The following is an 18,933-nucleotide window of genomic DNA, read 5'->3' as shown; positions in this document are numbered from 1 at the left end:
AGATTAGTTCTGTCAACCTGAGATCCCTATACTAGAGCTGTCAAATTGATTAATCATATAGATATATCAGTCATATAATCATATATATATGTATGTGTATATATATATATATATATATATACAGTGCTATGCATAAGTTTAGACACGCATGCTAAAGTTGACTAAAAAGAGGAATAAAAAATCATCTTTTGGAAATTGAACTTAATGCTTAATTTAAAAAACTAGGAAAAATCCAACCTTTAAGGACACCAATTTTCTTTGTGAATGAATAATGTATCGTAAATAAATAAATGTTCTTCCTTAAAATACAGGGTGCATAAGTTTGGACACCCCTATGTTAAATTCCCATAGAGGCAGGCAGATTTTTATTTTTAAGTTTTTTTTTTTTTTTTTTTTTTTTTAGGATACTATGCATCCTGATAAAGTTCCCTTGGCCTTTGGAATTAAAATAGCCCCACATCATCACATAGCCTTCACCATACCTAGAGATTGGCATGGGGTACTTTCCATAAGATCATCTCTCAATGCAAATCAAACTAGCTATTAGGCTAACTGAAATAAAACCATGCCAATCTCTAGGTATGGTGAAGGCTATGTGATGATGTGGGGCTATTTTAATTCCAAAGGCCAAGGGAACTTTATCAGGATGCATAGTATCCTAAAAAATAAAAAAATAAAAAAAAAAACTTAAAAATAAAAATCTGCCTGCCTCTATGGGAATTTAACATAGGGGTGTCCAAACTTATGCACCCTGTATTTTAAGGAAGAACATTTATTTATCTACGATACATTATTCATTCACAAAGAAAATTGGTGTCCTTAAAGGTTGGATTTTTCCAAATTTTTTAAATTAAGGCATTAAGTTCAGTTTCCAAAAGATGATTTTTTATTCCTCTTTTTAGTCAACTTTAGTATGGGTGTCTAAACTTATGCATAGCACTGTATATATACATATATACATATATACGTATATATACATATATACATATATATATATATATATATATATATATATATATATATATATATATATATATATATATATATATATATATATATATATATATATATACACAAGTATGTGTATCTATATATAGTATACGTAAACAGACATTATTTATATATATATATATATATATATATATATATATATATATTTATACTACAGGGCGGTTGAATGCTTGAATCTGATTGGTTGACGAACGTTCTAAGGTGTGCATTATTTTCAGGGAAACGCACAGCTAAAGTAGTTCCAGGCAGGTCTTGACCGCATTACAGCTCCATATCACTTCGCGTAGTCAACTGTAATAACGGAAAATAGGATACAATTCATAACAATAAAAAGCATTTAGCCCCATGCGCTTCATCTACAATTTTCAATGTCTAGCTTCACAATCAATAGAAACATGCAGTTTAATTTTAATAAATAAAGTATACAGTCCCATCAATAGAAAATTAAACTGAATATAGGCTAAATAAATGGATAGTCCTGCAGCACGGATTTTTATTGCAGATAATATAACAAATAAATAATCATTGATAGGCCTACTTGTTAAAAGGGCTTTGTGTTTAATTTATTTGGCTAGTCTACTGTCATCTGTCAATAATAGAAAAAAAAAAAGAATGAACGAATGAATTAAAACGAATTGAATTAATAAATAAATAAATAATATTGACGCACATGCTTTTCTGTCTCATTATTGCAACATCTCTCTCTAATAACTGCATTAATAACTGCATAAAACCGGGGACACACTTTAAGGCCGGTTATGAATGTTATTTGATACTTATGACTGATCATGTCCAAACGCGTGTTCAGCGCGTTCAGTCTGTGTTCAAAGTCGGTGTTTAAAATCTGCTGCAGTCGATGAAAACAGTCAGAGAATGTGTCAGCTAATCGTGTGTCTCAGCATTATTCTGCTATCAGTGGCTCAAACCTCCGTTACTAACTCTAAAATGACGTTTTGGAATTAGCAACGGAGGCATGAGTTTAGATGCGTAAGAAATTAGTCCAACATACAAGAGCGTTTTAATGACAAAAACTTTACAAACGTCTTGAAATACATAATCTGAACAATGTTTTGAGGTGTGGTAACTGTAGTATAAGCAGAATAATTGACTTCAGGCCGTTGAATTATTAGAAAAATAATGCACACCGAGGTGTAACGGCCATCCGCTTCGCGTCGTGACCGCATTACCACCTCGGGTGTGCATTATTTTTCTAATAATTCAACGGCCTGAAGTCAATTATTCCTTACATATATTATTTAAACACAAAATTGTATGTTAGATGTGATTAATAGTGATTAATCAATTTGACAGCACTATCCTATAATATAATACATTTATATTTTACATTTTTGTCATTATATAATTATATTATCTAACAATAAATATAAAGCACAGTATACCATCCAAAATTTGGGCTTGGTAAGATTATTTTATGTTTTTCAAAGATGTCACTTATGTCCATCAATGCTGAATTTATTTAATCAAAAATACAGTAAAACAACAATACTGACATAATATTACAACTTAAAATAATTGTTTTCTATTTGAATATCTTTTAAAATTTTGAATTTTCAGCATCATTAAGTCTTCAGTGTAACATGATCATTCTGAAATGATTCTAATATGCTGATTTGCTGCTCAAAAAAACCTTATTATCAATGTTGAAAACAGCTGCTTGACATTTGTGTGGAAACCATGATACTTTTTTTTTAGGACTCTTCGATCAATGTCAAGTTTTGCCCCCTTTAATGTATTTGACTACTTTTTGTTAGAAGCTTGAAGCAAAGCTAACTGCTATATAAAACCCAATTATGCACGACATGACAAGATTTGAACATGAACATTTTCAACATAATTTAAATTAATTAATTAGTGTCTTCTCATCCATATTAGATAATTAGTAAACTTGAAGAGCAGTACTTCAGTCCAATCACACTTCAGTGTGGACAGGACTTCCCAGTGCAACACTCATCTCAGTAGAGGTTATACAACTAACTATTTCCTCTTTTGAACTCTGTCCACTCTGTCCAAAGGCTTCAAATATTGAACCAAGAAGCAACCGATCTTGAACACAGACATATTAGATAAGAGTGGGGCCACACAGAGGGAGTAGGGTCATTTAGTCCATTATCTATGTGTTGGCTGGTGCACGTTAATAAGTGACGACTCAGTCTGGAGCAATGCGTCACTGTGACGCTGACAAATCTCTGAGATATTTCTCAAGCAAACAAAAAGACAAAATCTAAACACACAACGTGGAAGGGGCTATTTATAGAGTTCATACATACACACTATCTACACCAATGAGGAAGAGTGATGAACGCACGACTGTCACAATCAACCGGCTACCTAATTCATGTGCACACACCGTGACCGTTCTGTTTCTAAGAGATGAATCCAAACGCAAAAGGTGGCGCTGTCCTCTTATTGGCACCATTACCACATGCGACTGAATTGATTGTGGCTCATAACTGTGGAAAATGACAATGCCAGTCATGCATCATAAACAAGGAAGAGCATAAATTCCGAACTGAAAGTGAGTCCGTCTGACTCTGCGTCACGCTTGAAAAGACCGGACAGCTAAATAAGACAGAGCAGAATGTAATCTGAGGAGATTGGTGACCGTTCAGAGGGCCAGTACAGGGAGTCTTGGTCTCAACGCATTCCAGCTCTTCGATTATGTGTGCTGATTTGGTCCGACAGTTAAATGGATGTAGTACTTCATCCTTTGACTGTTAAGCAGTACATTAAAGGGCTGACATCTAAGGGATCTTCCCAGAGCCTATGGCTCGTAGCAGGACCCTGAGTGTAAAGTGAGACCCTACCTTGTTTTATCATGACGTTCAAGTTTTCAAATTTCCCTTCCAGTTCTCATAATTCCCACTTAATGACATTACTACGGTGGCTCAGTAGTGCATAACACAACGAAATTTAAAAAGCAAACATAAGATCACAACACAACGAAATTAAGCCACAACACAACGTAAATGAGCCATAACACAGCGGAAAATGTACAACACAACGGAAATGCGCCACAACACAACAAAATAAAGCTGCAACACAACAAAATAAATCCGCAACACATCGGAAATGCTTCCGACCACTAGAGGGCTCTCGGAGCGCGATAAAGTTAGTTTTCCATGCCATTGTTCTATAGAGTCAGCAGTCTAAAAAATATATCAACACCACGATTAGTTAACAGTATGTAGCTAACCATATCAACATTTATTAATTCAAAATCACCTACGTGCATTATAGCTGCATATTTATACTCTAGAATGCTTTGACGCGCTACTACCACAGCGCATCCATAAGGGAACGTCTGCCAATTCCTCAAAGTTGTTAAAACGTATAATAATTTGTATTAACCTAATTAAAATTACTTTTCACATTCAAAAACATGTAAAAAAAAAAAAAAGTTTGATTGTATTGCTAAGACTGACTTTTTTTTTTCATTTTTCATGTATTTACAGTAAACAATTTTAGGAAATTTAGGAAATTTCTGTAATACAATAAAAATTCTTCTTTTATCATGATTCAAAGGTTGTAGTTCCTAGTAACAAGCCTGGCTTACTACAGGTGAAATTGTGCCAATAGCTCCCTGTATGCACAGTACACAATTAGTTTTTTATTTAAAAAAAAGAAAAAACAGAGAAACCATAGGGCCTACTCTAATTCACCTAAAGGCTTTTTTTTTTTTCATGTCCCGAAGCTTGTGGTAGGTTCCTAGTGACCAGACTGACTTATTACAGGTGAAATTGTGCCAATACCGTCATGTAATTCTGCAATTCACCAAATGCTTTTTATTTTTATTTATCAAATTATATTATAAATTATATGTTTTAACCACTTGGTGTAATTGCCAGAAGTTCCCTTAGGGATCATGCGCTTTGGAAGCGGGTCAAAGCATTCTCAAGTATAAATATACGCAGCTGTAATTCATGTAGGTGATTTTGAAGTAATATTTTATGTCGATATACAATGGTTACATAGTGTTAAAACTAATTGTGGTGTTGATATATTTTTTAGACTGCTGATTCTATAGAACAGTGGCATGGAAAACTAACTTTATTGCGCTCCGAGAGCCTTCTAGTGGTCGGGAGCATTTCCATTGTGTTGTGGCTTTATTTGATGGTGTTGTGGCTTTATTTCGTTGTGTTGTGGCTTATTTCCATTGTGTTGTACATTGTCCGTTGTGTTGTGGCTCATTTCCGTTGTGTTGTGGATTCATTTTGTTGTGGATTATTTTCTTAGTGTTGTGAACTTATGTTTGCTTTTTAAATTTCGTTGTGTTGTGCACTACTGGACCACCGTACATTACACCCTTGGAGGAGGACTCAGGAATGCAGTGTAGTCTCTACCACAAATATCAGCAGTAACAAAAAAATGCAGGAATTTCCTTTGTTGAAAGGATTAGCAGAAATACTCCACTATGCTTGGTATATAGCCTGGAATGTTCTAAAAACAAAAGCAGAAAGAGTGAAGGACCAAGCTAATAACTGGTTGCTTACCTTGCTTACCCATGACTGAATCTCAAAGGTATTTGTAGTGTTGATGTGACCTTGTTTGGAAAAATTAGTGACAGTAAAACATGCCGCCCCATGCTTGTTTAGGCGGCAATGTCTCATTCCAGGCAGTGGACCATTGCCAACAAAGGCAAATATAAGCTGTTAAACCAAATTGTTATGTTTGACATTATACAACGACAGTTAACCAAGGTGCCAATCTTTTGACATTTAACAACAGGTCATCGACCACTAAGAAATAAGTAGATCAACAACCGCACGTTTAAAACACAGAGAACCACAAGTTGTAAAAGAAAATTGTGCTCTAACAGAAGTATTTCAATTTCATCTAGTCTTGATTTGCTTGTACAAGAACCTCGCTTGGTTAACCAGACCCTACGGATCACTAGAAGCAGAAGATAAGGAACGTTAAGGACTGTTTTTCATCCACTTGACTGCTGCCAGAGCCAAACATTTGCCAGTTAGTCCAGGTTTCCTGTTCAAATGTCAGATACAGCAAGTTCCCCAAAGGCCTCACAATGTAAACACTTGGTATGATCTCTTTCAACGTTGCCATATCTAGTCCAGCTTTAGGTGCTCAGAGGTGAAAAATGACTCATTGCCACTAGCAACTCCTTCAGCAAGAAACAATCATAAATATTTATTTCTCAGGGGTGAATCCCATTCAATTGGGACACAATATTAAATAATCCCCCCACTGATGGTCAAAATAATCCAGGTTCATTTCCAGTTCTCCTGCACAAAATCCAGCATAAAGAGTTTCCATGGCCCATAAAGAAGAGATTGTCATTGTTTATGCTGGATTTGGAATTTGAAATGGAAAACCGCCAAGAAGACCGGACATGGAGGCTTTTATCTACAAACGGGTCGTGAGGAGTTTGAGACTCGGCCAGATGTCAAACAATAGCATTTGCGTTTATTAGAGCTGCGCTGGCCCAAACACACCGAAATTAAAACAAACTTGTCAGTTAGGCTACCCCAGCAAAACACACGTAGCAAAAGAACATTTATCAAATGTCCTGGCTGATGATATGAACTTTCAGATCTGTAATACTAAACAAACATGTTATGGATTAAAGTTACAGTCGGATATACACGGCTGAATCCGCTTCAAGGTGTCTGCGAAGGATTGCTCATGAATTACTCATGAATTACTAGGAGCCGGAGTTCCAGGCAGCCTTTATACGGGTTAACGGCCCCCCATAACAATGACAGTGGGAAACAAAGTTTAGGTTTCAGGGAGAGAGCTGGGAGGCTCCACAAGTGTCTGATAACTCACAGCAAGCTGCTAAACGCACACGGTCGAACAATGAGCCCTATCAATTTGAAGCCACGGCAGGAAGTACAGGGAAACAACCTCCAGAAAATCCTGCATACCTTTTCTCTGAAAAGCTGTTCAGGGAAGAATCGCAAGTGCATTTTCACAAAACTAAGCAGACACTGGACATGCTTGATATTTCCAAGAGGTGTGAGACATATGGTTGGACACCATACCAAGCATAAATAATAGTTTCAGGTGATGGGACTCTGGTTGAATGGGTTTAGACAGCTTGTCATGGCCATTAACTGCCTTCACACTTACACACTAGATAAAGCGCTCAAACTGCATGACATGCTCCCTCGCTTATGCTCACTTCAACCCCAGAGAATAAAAAGAAAGTGTAAAAATGATAAATAATTTACTGAGCCTCACACACATTCTTGCAGTAACAACCCCAGCAAGACCATGGTGCATGAGTGTGTATACTTAAACACTCATCTCTCAAATACACCCTAACATTAAGTCTTGGCCTGTGCCCACTTCCCAAACTACTTTACCTTGGCACAGTGCAAGAGGCTAATGACAGGATGTCTTCAGCCAAAGCAGACATACTGGTCAGCCTCCAACAGTAACTATCCGCGGGGCAGTGGAGCTGGGTGGTATGCAGACATTCGCAGCTCTATGTACACCAATAGCACAATGCGCTCACAAGCCTCCCTTTGCTTATGTGTGGGAATGTGATGGATTGAAAGGGGTGAAACTTATGAGACAGTTGGCATGTTTTGGAGGAATTGTTATGGTGAACTGATCAGATGACGAAGTGTCTTAAACTGGAGGAACAGACGTACCATGTTCTCCCTACATTGCATGATGTAGAACGTTACTCTGCAACCCACAGAATCATGAAATGGAGGAAATATGTATAATATGATCTCAATCTGTTAGTAATCAGACTCGTTGGCTTCTAGTCTTGATTTATGTGAGTGTTGCTTAGAGGAGAACATGTTTTGAGCTGATATTTCACATACATTACATAAGGCAGACGGACAAGCTAAGCGATGGAGCGACATTTAACGATTGATTTTAGATTACAGCTAAGTTAACTTGGCCAGAGTTGTGTCTATATAAGGAAATGTGGTTGCAAAAATGCCAGTTTTGGACAGATGGACTAACAGATCACTTACAAAAGAGGTGTCATAGTATTGCCATGTTTTTGGAGGATGATAAAAGTAAAGTAGTTAACTCAAAGTTTTCTAGTCACATGGTATGTCTAGGAGAAGTTCTACATAGCAAATGTAGTTAAAAAACAAGCTATTTTTGTACAGTGGTACCATGGTAAACACTGTACTTGTCTCCTTTAACACATTTAGGATACTGTCCTAGTAAATATGGTTCCAAATAGGGTGACAGTTCACTTACAGTCAGAAATGTATCCTGTATTACTGGGGGGGTTTAAATGGTGCCAAAGGCAACACCATGTTTTTTGGAAACTAGCATGATGGTAATACTAGGGTTTTCTTTGAAGTACATGTAAATACACAGCATATTGATGTAAATCTTTCAGTATCGTGGACAAGTAACCATTACAATGGTTTTATGGGCATGGGTCCATGATAATAATATCTTTTTTTTCTTTTTTTTTTTACTTAATTTACAAAACCTGTCTAACATGATGTCTACATAAATAAATGCCAACTTAATAAAAATAAACCAACAGATCACTTACAAAAAAGTATGATGGTATTGCCACCTTTTTTCGTACAATGGTAAAAAAAAAAAATAATGCTTTTCTAATTTAGTAACAAAACATATTTAGGATACTATTTATAAATATGGTTGCAACTCAGTATATGGGCCAAAAGATCACTTACACAAAAGTACCATGGTATGGTGGTACTTTTACCACTTAATATGTTTTTTTTGACACAGTGCCATTGATAATTTCATGGGTTTCTTTCAAACTAGCAGGGTAGTAACACCATAGCATTCTTTAAAGTACACATGGCATATTAATATGGCAATCCTTCAGTATCATGGTATACATCAAAGTATCATGGCCAAGTAATCATTACCCTGGTTTTATGGAAATTATACCATGGTAATACCATGTTTTTAAACTTAATCAGCTAAAAAGCTGGCTACATGAATAAATGTGGTTGCAACTTGCAACAATGCCAACCAAAAGATCACTTGCAAAAAGGAACCATGGTAATGCTGCCTTTCTGGTACCATGGTAAAAAAACAACATGCTTGTCTTTAGTTACAAAACATATAGGATACTGTCTATATGGTTGCAACTCCAACATGGTTTTATAACATTGGTGGCATGGTAATATCATGTTTTTAATACTTAATTTACATGCTGTCAACATACATAAATGTGGTTGAAATAAAGCCAACTCAGTAGAAGTACCATGGCATTATCATGTGTTTTTTGGAAGTATACTTGTAGTAGGCCTACCCTCTGATACCATATTGCTGCTGCTACCTGGAAGAAATGGTTAACTTTAAAAGTGAACTCACCTCAGTGGACGGTATGCTGACAACACCTGTTGATCTCCTCTTCTCTCTTAACTTCCTTTTCTCGATCTGTCCTTTGCCCTTTCTGGCGCTGGGTCCTGAGCTCTTCTTCTCTTTGCTCTTGCTGTGTGTGGGACTCTCCTTATCGCTGTCATCCACACCAGCGGGGCTCGAGCTCTCCGCCAGCGGGACTCCGCTCACTTTCTCCGGCGTCTTCTTCAAGCTTCCCCCGGAGGGCTCGGGTGACTTTGCCTCGTCCTCCGGCCGCTTCAAAGCGGATAAAGAGGAGGACCGGGCCACCGGATAGGACGGAGGGGAGACGCAGTTCCCCGAGCTGCCGTTGTTGTTTAACTCAGTAACGTTAGTTCTCCCGGTGGCGGCGGCGATATCTCCAAGCATCTTTGCTCTCATCTTCTCGCGCTTTGCTTTCCATTCCTCCAGAAAGTCCGTTGCGCTGGTAGATTTAAATCCTCCCGTTGCCATGATTTCCTTTTGAGAATGTCTCGTGCGACCCAAATCACTTTGTAAACACACTATACAAATATTGCTGTTCAGATCCGCCACATTCCTCAGAAGTGTTTAGAGATTGTTTTAAAATAAGTGTACTTTTAAAGTTGACCCAAACTGTGTTGAACTCACTTTAAAACATTCAAAAACTGTCAAGTAAGTGCTGTCTCTTAAGAAAGTACCCGGTAAAGCTCACCTGAGCGCGCATGCACATTCGTCAGAAGTTCAGGTGGACTGATCGTTGGAACGAACTGGATTAGTTACAGCACGCGCACTCCAGCGCTGAGTCCTGCCCCTCTCCCGAAGAGTTTCCGAGCAGTCACGAAAATGACCGGAAATAGCCGAAGGGAAATGATAGGGACTTGTCATTACTATTGGCACATTTAGCATTCATTAATTTACTTCAATACAAATATTTAACTAGTAGGGTAAGATGAAGTAGAAACCCACCTTATTTTTTTCTCTTGACATGAATTTTTTTCTTTTGGATGAATGGCTATGCTATTTTTACTTTTCTCTTTTAATCTGCATATCAGCATTTGTTTAATTTAGTCAGTTTAAATGATCTAATTTTGTGTCTCTGGAAAATAGTGATTATATTATGTTGAATATCTGTTAATGAGGGGTGTGTTGAGACATTATTGTTTTTTGATTTGTGGAGTAAAAAAGATAGAATGGCCCCCTCAGAATTTTTTATTTAATACTTTTTGACATTCATGGGTTTAGTGTTCAATCATTCCGAATTAGATGCATTTCATGCACGCATTTGGTTTACATTAAAATTAACTGAGTAAAACAATTCAATTTGATTTCATAGTGTTGTTGTTATGACATAACGTCATTTAAAATATGGACAATTAAATATGCAAATAGTCTCATGCCTGTATATAAGTCAAAGAATAAAATTCCCTTTCAGATGAATCTCTTTTACTGGTATTCTGCAAAACACTAAATTGACAAAACACAATTTTGAATAGAATAGTTGATTTAGTCTTTTACATGAATGACATTTCATATTAATAAGAATGATATCAAAATTGATACATTTTGTTCAATTTTACCTGCAGGGCTTCTTGTCCTAGGGGGTCAACTTACCCTAGTAGTGCTATGACAAGTAATTTAGCAAAAGTTTTTATTTATTCCCTTTAATATCACATTGAATGCACATTGTTATTGGGGGGAGGGGGGCATCTTTTTTCCCCCTATTTCCTATTAAAGACAGAAAGACAGATGTTGTTCTGCGTGTAATGATGAGAAACACTGGTTGGTGATGAGAATGGCCTGTTCTCTCCACACAGGTCCCGAGAGAGCATGAGTCACTGTTCTAGAGCTCGAGTGTTCGTGACCTGAAGACTCTCAGAGATGAAGGAACTCAATGTCTTAGATAACAGAGGTGCATATAGTCATCTCTGCATACAGCCTGTCTATCATCAAATAAACTGGCATATCATAATTTTCGACACATACTTATACATCAGAGATTGTCTAACATTGCCACTAAGTGGATACTGCTGTTCAAAATGAATGCATTATGATAGTAAAGAAATAAAAACAAAAAACATTCCTTGTTCTTGTGTAATGTTGTGAGGGGGGCATGTTGTGTAACATTTGTAAGTTATTGTCTTGTTTATTTTTTAGGGACTCTATCATGTCCCTAGTTAGTTCCTGTCATCTTTATTTGCATGAAACATGGGAGTATGAGAAGCTTATTGTATTCTCTGTTCATAAAGGGAAAAATTTACATCATCCATACAATGGCGTTCAAAAGTTTGAGGTCAGGTCAAAAGTGACAGTAAAGACATTTATATGGTTACAATAGATTTCTATTTCAAATAAATGCTGTTGAACTTTCTATTCATCAAAGAATCCTGAAAAAATGTATCATTCTAGAATATATATATATTAGGGCTGTCAAACGATTAATCGCGATTAATCGCATCCAAAATAAAAGTTTGTTTTTACATAATATATTTTCTATATATAAATACACACACATGCATGTATATATTTAAGAAATATTTGCATGTATATACTGTGTATATATATTTATATTATATGTAATTTATATTTATATATAAATATTTTATATATAAATAACACATTTTTCTTAAATATATATGCATGTGTGTGTATTTATATATAGAAAATAATTATACTCCATACACACACATATATTATGTAAACACAAACTTTTATTTTGGATGCGATTAATCGCGATTAATCGTTTGACAGCCCTAATATATATATATACATACATATATATTTATATATACAGTACCAGTCAAAAGTTTGGAAACATTACTATTTTTAATGTTTTTGAAAGAAGTCTCTTATGCTCATCAAGCCTGCAGTTAAAAAAATAAATAAATAAATAAAAACAGTAATATTATGAAATATTATTACAATTTAAAATAATGGTTCTCTTTTTTAATATATTTTAAAATGTAATTTATCTTTGTGATGCAAAGCTGAATTTTCATCAGCAAGTACTCCAGTCTTTGGTGTCTTATGATCCTTCAGAAATCATTCTAATATGATGATTTGATACTCAGTTATTATCAATGATGGAAACAGTTGTGCTGTTTAATATATTTTTTTGGAATACTTTTTTCAGGATTCATTGATGAGTAAAACGTTAACAGCATTTATTCATAAAAACAGCATTTATTCAAAATAAAAACATTTCTAACAAAATAAATCGTTACCATCACCTTTTATCAATTTAACACATCCTTGTTGAATTAAAGTACTAATTTCTTAAAAAAAAAAATAGTTATTGTTCCCAAACTTTTGGACGGTAGTGTATATTGTTACAAAAGATTTCTATTCTAAATAAATACAGTTCTTTTTAACTTTTTATTCATCAAATAATCCTGAAAAAAGTATCTCAGGTTATAAAAAAAATATTAAGCAGCACAACTGTTTCCAACATTGATCATAAATCAGCATATTAGAATGATTTCTGAAGGATCATAAGACACCAAAGACTGGAGTACTTGCTGATGAAAATTCAGCTTTGCATCACAAAAATAAATTACATTTTAAAGTATATTAAAAAAGAGAACCATTATTTTAAATTGTAATAATATTTCATAATATTACTGTTTTTTTTTTTTGTTTTTTTTTTTTTTTAACTGCAGGCTTGATGAGCATAAGAGACTTCTTTCAAAAACATTAAAAATAGTAATGTTTCCAAACTTTTGACTGTTACTGTATATATATATATATATACATGTCATATATATATATATAAATGTTAATCAGCAAATCAGCATTATTTCTGAAGGATCATGTGACACTGAAGACTGTAGTAATGATGCTGAAAATTCAGCTTTGCCATCACAGGAATAAATTACATTTTAAAATATATTAAAATAGAAAACATTTTAAATTTTAACAATATTTCACAATATTACTGTTTTACTTTATTTGATAGTAAGAGACATTAAAAAAAAATTCTAAACTCTATTTTGTGACCCAACTGTGGAAAGTCCCTAAGACATTCTTTTGATTCCTTAAGAAATGCATTCCATCAGGGTTTAGGTACTCTCCACGGGTCATATTTACGAGAACTCAGGACTAAAGTCAGTTGTTGTTTATTTTTGCAGAAAATGACTTGATGAGTAAGCGGTGCTGAGTCACTATACACTTACATCTTATATACAATCTAAAACATCACTGAGTAAAAACCAAGGAATTTTGTCCTTGAATTTGCAAAGAATTCTTTTAAAACAGCTGGTGAATGTTTTAGTTCTCTGAAGGTTTACATAGAGATTTTATGGCTGAATTACTCCTAAAGCCCACAGAGCCATAGAAAATCGCTTTTCATTTAAGATCTTTCTTTTCTGTGCACACTGACAGAGATAATTGGGAGAAATCTGTAGGGGAAACAATAAGGCGCCTGGTCTATAAATATCCTGTGATGTATACAGGCTCCCGCTAATGCATTTTTAGAATGTTTCTGTGTGCTTTAGGGAAACTCAAATCACTCGCAGCACAAACACTCATCTGTCACTCACTCCTTTGGCACAAACTTCCCTTTTAAGAAAGTTCCACTTGGCATACCTAAAATGCATTTTGTAAAGGAGCAGATAAGTGGAGAGTTACTCCCACTTTGAGAATTAAATTTAGTTTGCTTTCTTATCAGTCAAGGTCTTTTTTAAAAAGCTGTCTGATATGTTTGCTTCACTGCGGGTGAGAATGTGCTGTCTATCTGAAAGAGCCCTTTTAGGAGATATTGAAGTCACACCTTGAGTGACGATCTTTCAACTGACTCATCCCTAAATGGATCCCGCAGTGAAAAGAAAAAAATGAGAAATGAGAACAAATTTGGAACTGGTTCATTGTCAGTTGTACCATATTTGTGATACTTTTAACCCATTTGTTCCATTATTTTAGACTAGAAATAATGACTTTGCTGTCTGTGAAACATCAGAATGACAGACATTTTTCTGTGCCCTGACACGAGTTCATTTCAATTTCAACTGAAAATCACACAGGATTAACATAACAATGAAAAGCTATACGCTTACAGAAATCTGCTGTTACTTCAGGGTGATTTTTTCATATTCCTTGTATTTCTGCCTTAATGGAACCACAACTGCCATTAATGGAATTATTGAGGTTCATATAGTTGAGCTCTGTTGCATTACAGTTATTAATACTTAGAAGGAGAAAAAAAAGAAGAAGAAGAAAAAAAGAAAGGTACAGTGGCTCTTTTTGGACATTTAAGTTAAAAATAAATGATTCTTGGTTTGATATTTTGTTAAATACTCCTAATAGTGTCCAAATACATGTTGAGGCCACTGTATGTCGTTTTTTAATATGAAAAAATGAACAATGCATGAGATTATTTGCATCAGTGTATATTGTTGGACATTGACCAATCACACAATCGCACGAGTCGCATGATACAATTAATTCGAAACAGCATTTTTATGATTCTTTTACAGTTTTTTATAATAATAAAAATAGATTTTGAGGGAATATCTGTACCTTTAAATAATAATTTGTCACATCGCACTATTAAAAAAGGTGAAAACCCTCAGAGTTTAACTACTCAGTTTCAACTTCATATTTCTTTTCATCAGAATGTAAATGTTACATTGTAAAAATAAGTTGCTGCCTTAAATTTTTAAGTACAATCAACTTGTACATGAAAGGAATGTTTAAGTCCTTTCAACTTAAATTACTTTAAACTGACTTAAAAAAACGAATTGAATCTTAAAAAAAATTAAAATTGCTAAACTTATTTTGATAAGTTAAAGCAATGTAAAAACATGCCATAATTTATTGATCATATCATTTTTTACAGTGTAGCTTTTTTATAGTTCATTGTCTTAATGATCATTGGTCATTGTGATTCCCAACAACCTTGAAATCATTACAAAGCACAGGCCTGGCCAATGGCCATAACTTCCCCTGTCGGTCCTATAAAAGTGGACCATAACCATGCCATCTGTGCGCTGCCATCTGCTGAGATGGGTGAGGGATGACAAAATGGGTCATTACAATTGTTCCGTGTGCCACCCATATTTAACCGGTCAGGGGTGTGTTTCCGAAGCCAACGATGGTCACAAGTTCCATCATTACCAGTTGAACCGAACTTGCGACCTAATGCTGCTTTTGGGAAACACACCCCAGGTTCATTTCTATGAGTTAATTTGAGTTAGCAGCACTAGGAGTAACTTTATGTCCCCAAACATCTCAGATGTCCCTTAATTGGTATGTTAAACTGTCAGCATGGTTGAACGGAGGCATGGGAATGATTTCAGTTAAAAAGTACCAGCTGTACTCATTTATTCACTTATGAACTGAAATGATTAAACGCTTCAGGCAAAACAATAACCGTCATCTTGCACAATACAAAACTCCACCAACTGTATAGTGACATGTAAGTCATCTTCACATGCTTGTGTTTCTGAAGAAAGACATTTAATGTCACAATCAGAACTTGGCAGTGCAAATGAAGAAGATTAAATAAATATTCAGTTTCAGTATTTGTGGCATAACGTTGATTACCACACACAACATTTTTTAAAAATAAAAATAATTTTATTTTTAATTAATTCTGTAAAAAAAATGATGTGATTTTAGGTTGTACTGTCATGGCAACACAGAAAATGTATACACTAAAAGTAATAGTCAAATCATATTGTCATGCATTTGCTTTTGTGTATTGAATTAGCAAGTATTTTAACGTTTACAGACTTGCCCCGTTTACTTCCATTGTAAGTGCCTCCCTTTTTTAAAGGAGGGGCAGTTATTGTTTTTTTTTTTATTAGTAATCAACATTACGTCTCTAATGTTCCTTTACAGGAATGTTCATGCTGTATTTCCCACAGAAAATCATTTTGTAATGTAATTTTGCACTTTTACAATGTAAGTCTATGAGGCAACACATTGCACAGGGATGACGATAGTATGGCTACAAGAGAAAGACATTCTGAACGGTTTAAAGCACTGATGTTAATTCTGTATAAAATAGTTTTATTTTGAGCTGTAGAGTTGTCTAAATTGTTCTTTAAGGCACATTAATTTTGTCTATCATCTGGTTGTGAATGGATTTTCTCTGTAAACAGTTCCTTTTGGCTATCCCTCCGAAGTTACAAGGTTAAACGTTACATGGTCATGACAGGAGTTTAACGATGCCCCAGACAAAGTAAGTGAGGGATTCACACTAGTTTACACATATTATTTTTAAGATAAGTGGCGATACTTTCAAAACACTGTGTATTGTAAAGGTGTCATGAACTGAGAAATAAATTTTTCCTTGGTCTATTGACATATGAGAGCATTGTATTATAAAAATATCTTGTAAGTTTCAGAACTCAAAGCTTCCTCGTAGTCCAAAAACAGCTTTAATTGAAACCAAGCTCCCAAAACGTCTCGTTTCGGATTTTGTCACATTATGACGTCATAGTGCGACAAAAGACCGCGTCTACAGAAGATCAATGTCTACTTCTACATTATTGCCTCTTTAGCCCCGCCCACAGATTCGCACGTATGATGTAGTAGTAAGTACGAGTGAGACGAACACAGGAAAAAATCATAAAGATTACTCTGAGGATTACAAGATGTTTTTTAGAGCCAAAACAGTCTTTCCATTGCCTTCCTTTGTGATTATAACATTAGGAAGTGTGAATGAACTTTATATTAAAGGAAGTTCCAGTGTCCACTTCATTTGTTTGCTTAATTTTACTGTGGATTCATTTTTAAACAAGACACCGTTCGACACAGAGACTGAAAATAAAAGACAATGCAGTGCCAACTTGGATCTGACAGTAATGCCGAAACACGGTAACAATGTTTTTACCATGTGTCACTGTTACTTTGTCTGTTATGGATCATTTGATATGTACTCACTTTACTAAAAATGATGAACAATTAATATAAGAACAACAGTGCAACATAATTGAAACACCGTAAGATATCCTGTCAACTATAACTGCGGTAAATTCAAATACTTAAACTTTATTTGCCTCAACCAAGACTTATAAAGCATATGTATACACATAAATGTTTCACAGTTGGCAAATTTTTCAACTATGTAACAAGATAAACACCTTTCGGTAGCATCTTCGTTTCAACATTAATGTGATAAAATACAATACTACCTCACAAATACATAAGGATAATAAATATAATAAATATAAGCAAATAAATATAAATAAGGATTATTAACTACCAAGCTGTCCAGACTGGAGAACCCTTGTTATTTGAGGTGAAGGTTAGTTGTGATTCGGGATCAGACTCGCACTCAAACATTGAATTTTTCAAAACAATTCCACACGTGTAGTGAGGACATTGAAAACTATTTTAATATGTGAAACTGTTACCCAATCATAGCAGTGGGCGTTTACTTCCAAGTCTTGAATGTCGTAAAAGTCAAAGAGATAATCTATATTTCTAAACTAGGATGTTTTATATGTTAACATCTTGCTAACATTATAAGTGGACCTCAGAGAACATTATACAATAAAAAAAAACCTTTAATGTTTATCCTGTGCAGTGTCTTGCCTCATAGACCTCCATTGAAAGTGCATTAATGTAAACACAATTCTGCTTGTATTTACAAACTGAGGGATGAGACAAAAATCATTTTCTGAGGTAATCGACAGCGTGCCACGGATCCAGGAGAACAAGAGATGAGCCTTGACTGACTCCGGAGGCCTTTCTCTGGGTCTGCGCCAGATATTCATAGCCCGGAACCGGAGGTTCCTCACATCTTTCAGGCCACTGCAGAGAATTCAGTTTTAGCAAGCTAGATGTGTAGAACGTAAAGCAGACAGTGAGGTCATCTGGGGAATAAATCCTCAAATATCCTAAAGATCTTCAGTTTTGGACTCATTATAGGGAAATATACCCGTACAGCTCTGGGGAATGCGGATTCGAGTGACTGAACATATACCGCCTGACTATCCACATTCCAGGACATAAAAGTCACATGAAAGCCCTGAATAAGTAGCTTTAGTCAAATAATCTCATGGAAATATATAACGATCATTAGGTAAATTCCAAAAGTCACAAATATATTACACATTAGGCACAAACTACAAACACAGCCATTTACTGTAAGAGGAAACACACACACAGCACTAATTAAACATTATGGTTACATGCCGTTGAAGTGATTGTGCTCGTATTCCCATATTTTATTGGATACATTTTATTTTATTTATGTACATTGTTCAGCATTTTGTTGTTGCGTTTACAAACCCAACTCCAAAATTAAATAAAAAAACATGAAATAAATAAATAAATACATACATGCATACATACATAAAATAAAGACCAGTGGCCCGTCTTTTATGTGATCTGCAATTCAGTTCAATTACACTCATTTTCCTCTTGTTTATGGTAAAATCCTGGCAATCCCATAAAGCCTATCAATCCCATCATATTTAAAACCAGGGTTATTGACTAAAACTAAACCTAAAGTAAAACCATTTTAAAAAAGTGTTTCTTGAAATAGCCTAAATTTTAACTTAAGTAACTGAAACTTATTTTAAGTTTCTAATTTTCCTTAAGTTTAAGTATAAAATAAATAAAAGAATACAAACATATAGACATAAAAAAATAATAAATAAAAATACAAAATTAAAAAAA

The 18,933-nt window shown here is 34.8% G+C and overlaps 1 protein-coding gene across 2 annotated transcripts in view; it reads right to left on the bottom strand.

Annotated features, from left to right (window-relative positions):
* Window positions 1-10,101, bottom strand: part of pawr (PRKC, apoptosis, WT1, regulator) — a 65,931-nt gene extending 55,830 nt beyond the window's left edge. For both annotated transcript variants that reach the window (XM_079868827.1, XM_079868826.1), the window contains exon 1: window positions 9,322-10,101. In XM_079868827.1, coding sequence (XP_079724953.1) covers window positions 9,322-9,801 — 480 coding nt within the window. In that variant the 5' untranslated portion in view covers window positions 9,802-10,101. The remainder of the gene's footprint in view (window positions 1-9,321) is intronic.
* Between the last annotated feature and the right edge of the window lie 8,832 nt (window positions 10,102-18,933).

Source organism: Squalius cephalus, assembly GCF_949319135.1.
Source record: "Squalius cephalus genome assembly, chromosome: 4".
NCBI classification, from domain to species: Eukaryota; Metazoa; Chordata; class Actinopteri; order Cypriniformes; family Leuciscidae; genus Squalius; species Squalius cephalus.
Note: the sequence above shows the minus strand (reverse complement) of the source record. Positions and strands in the feature narration are given on the sequence as shown.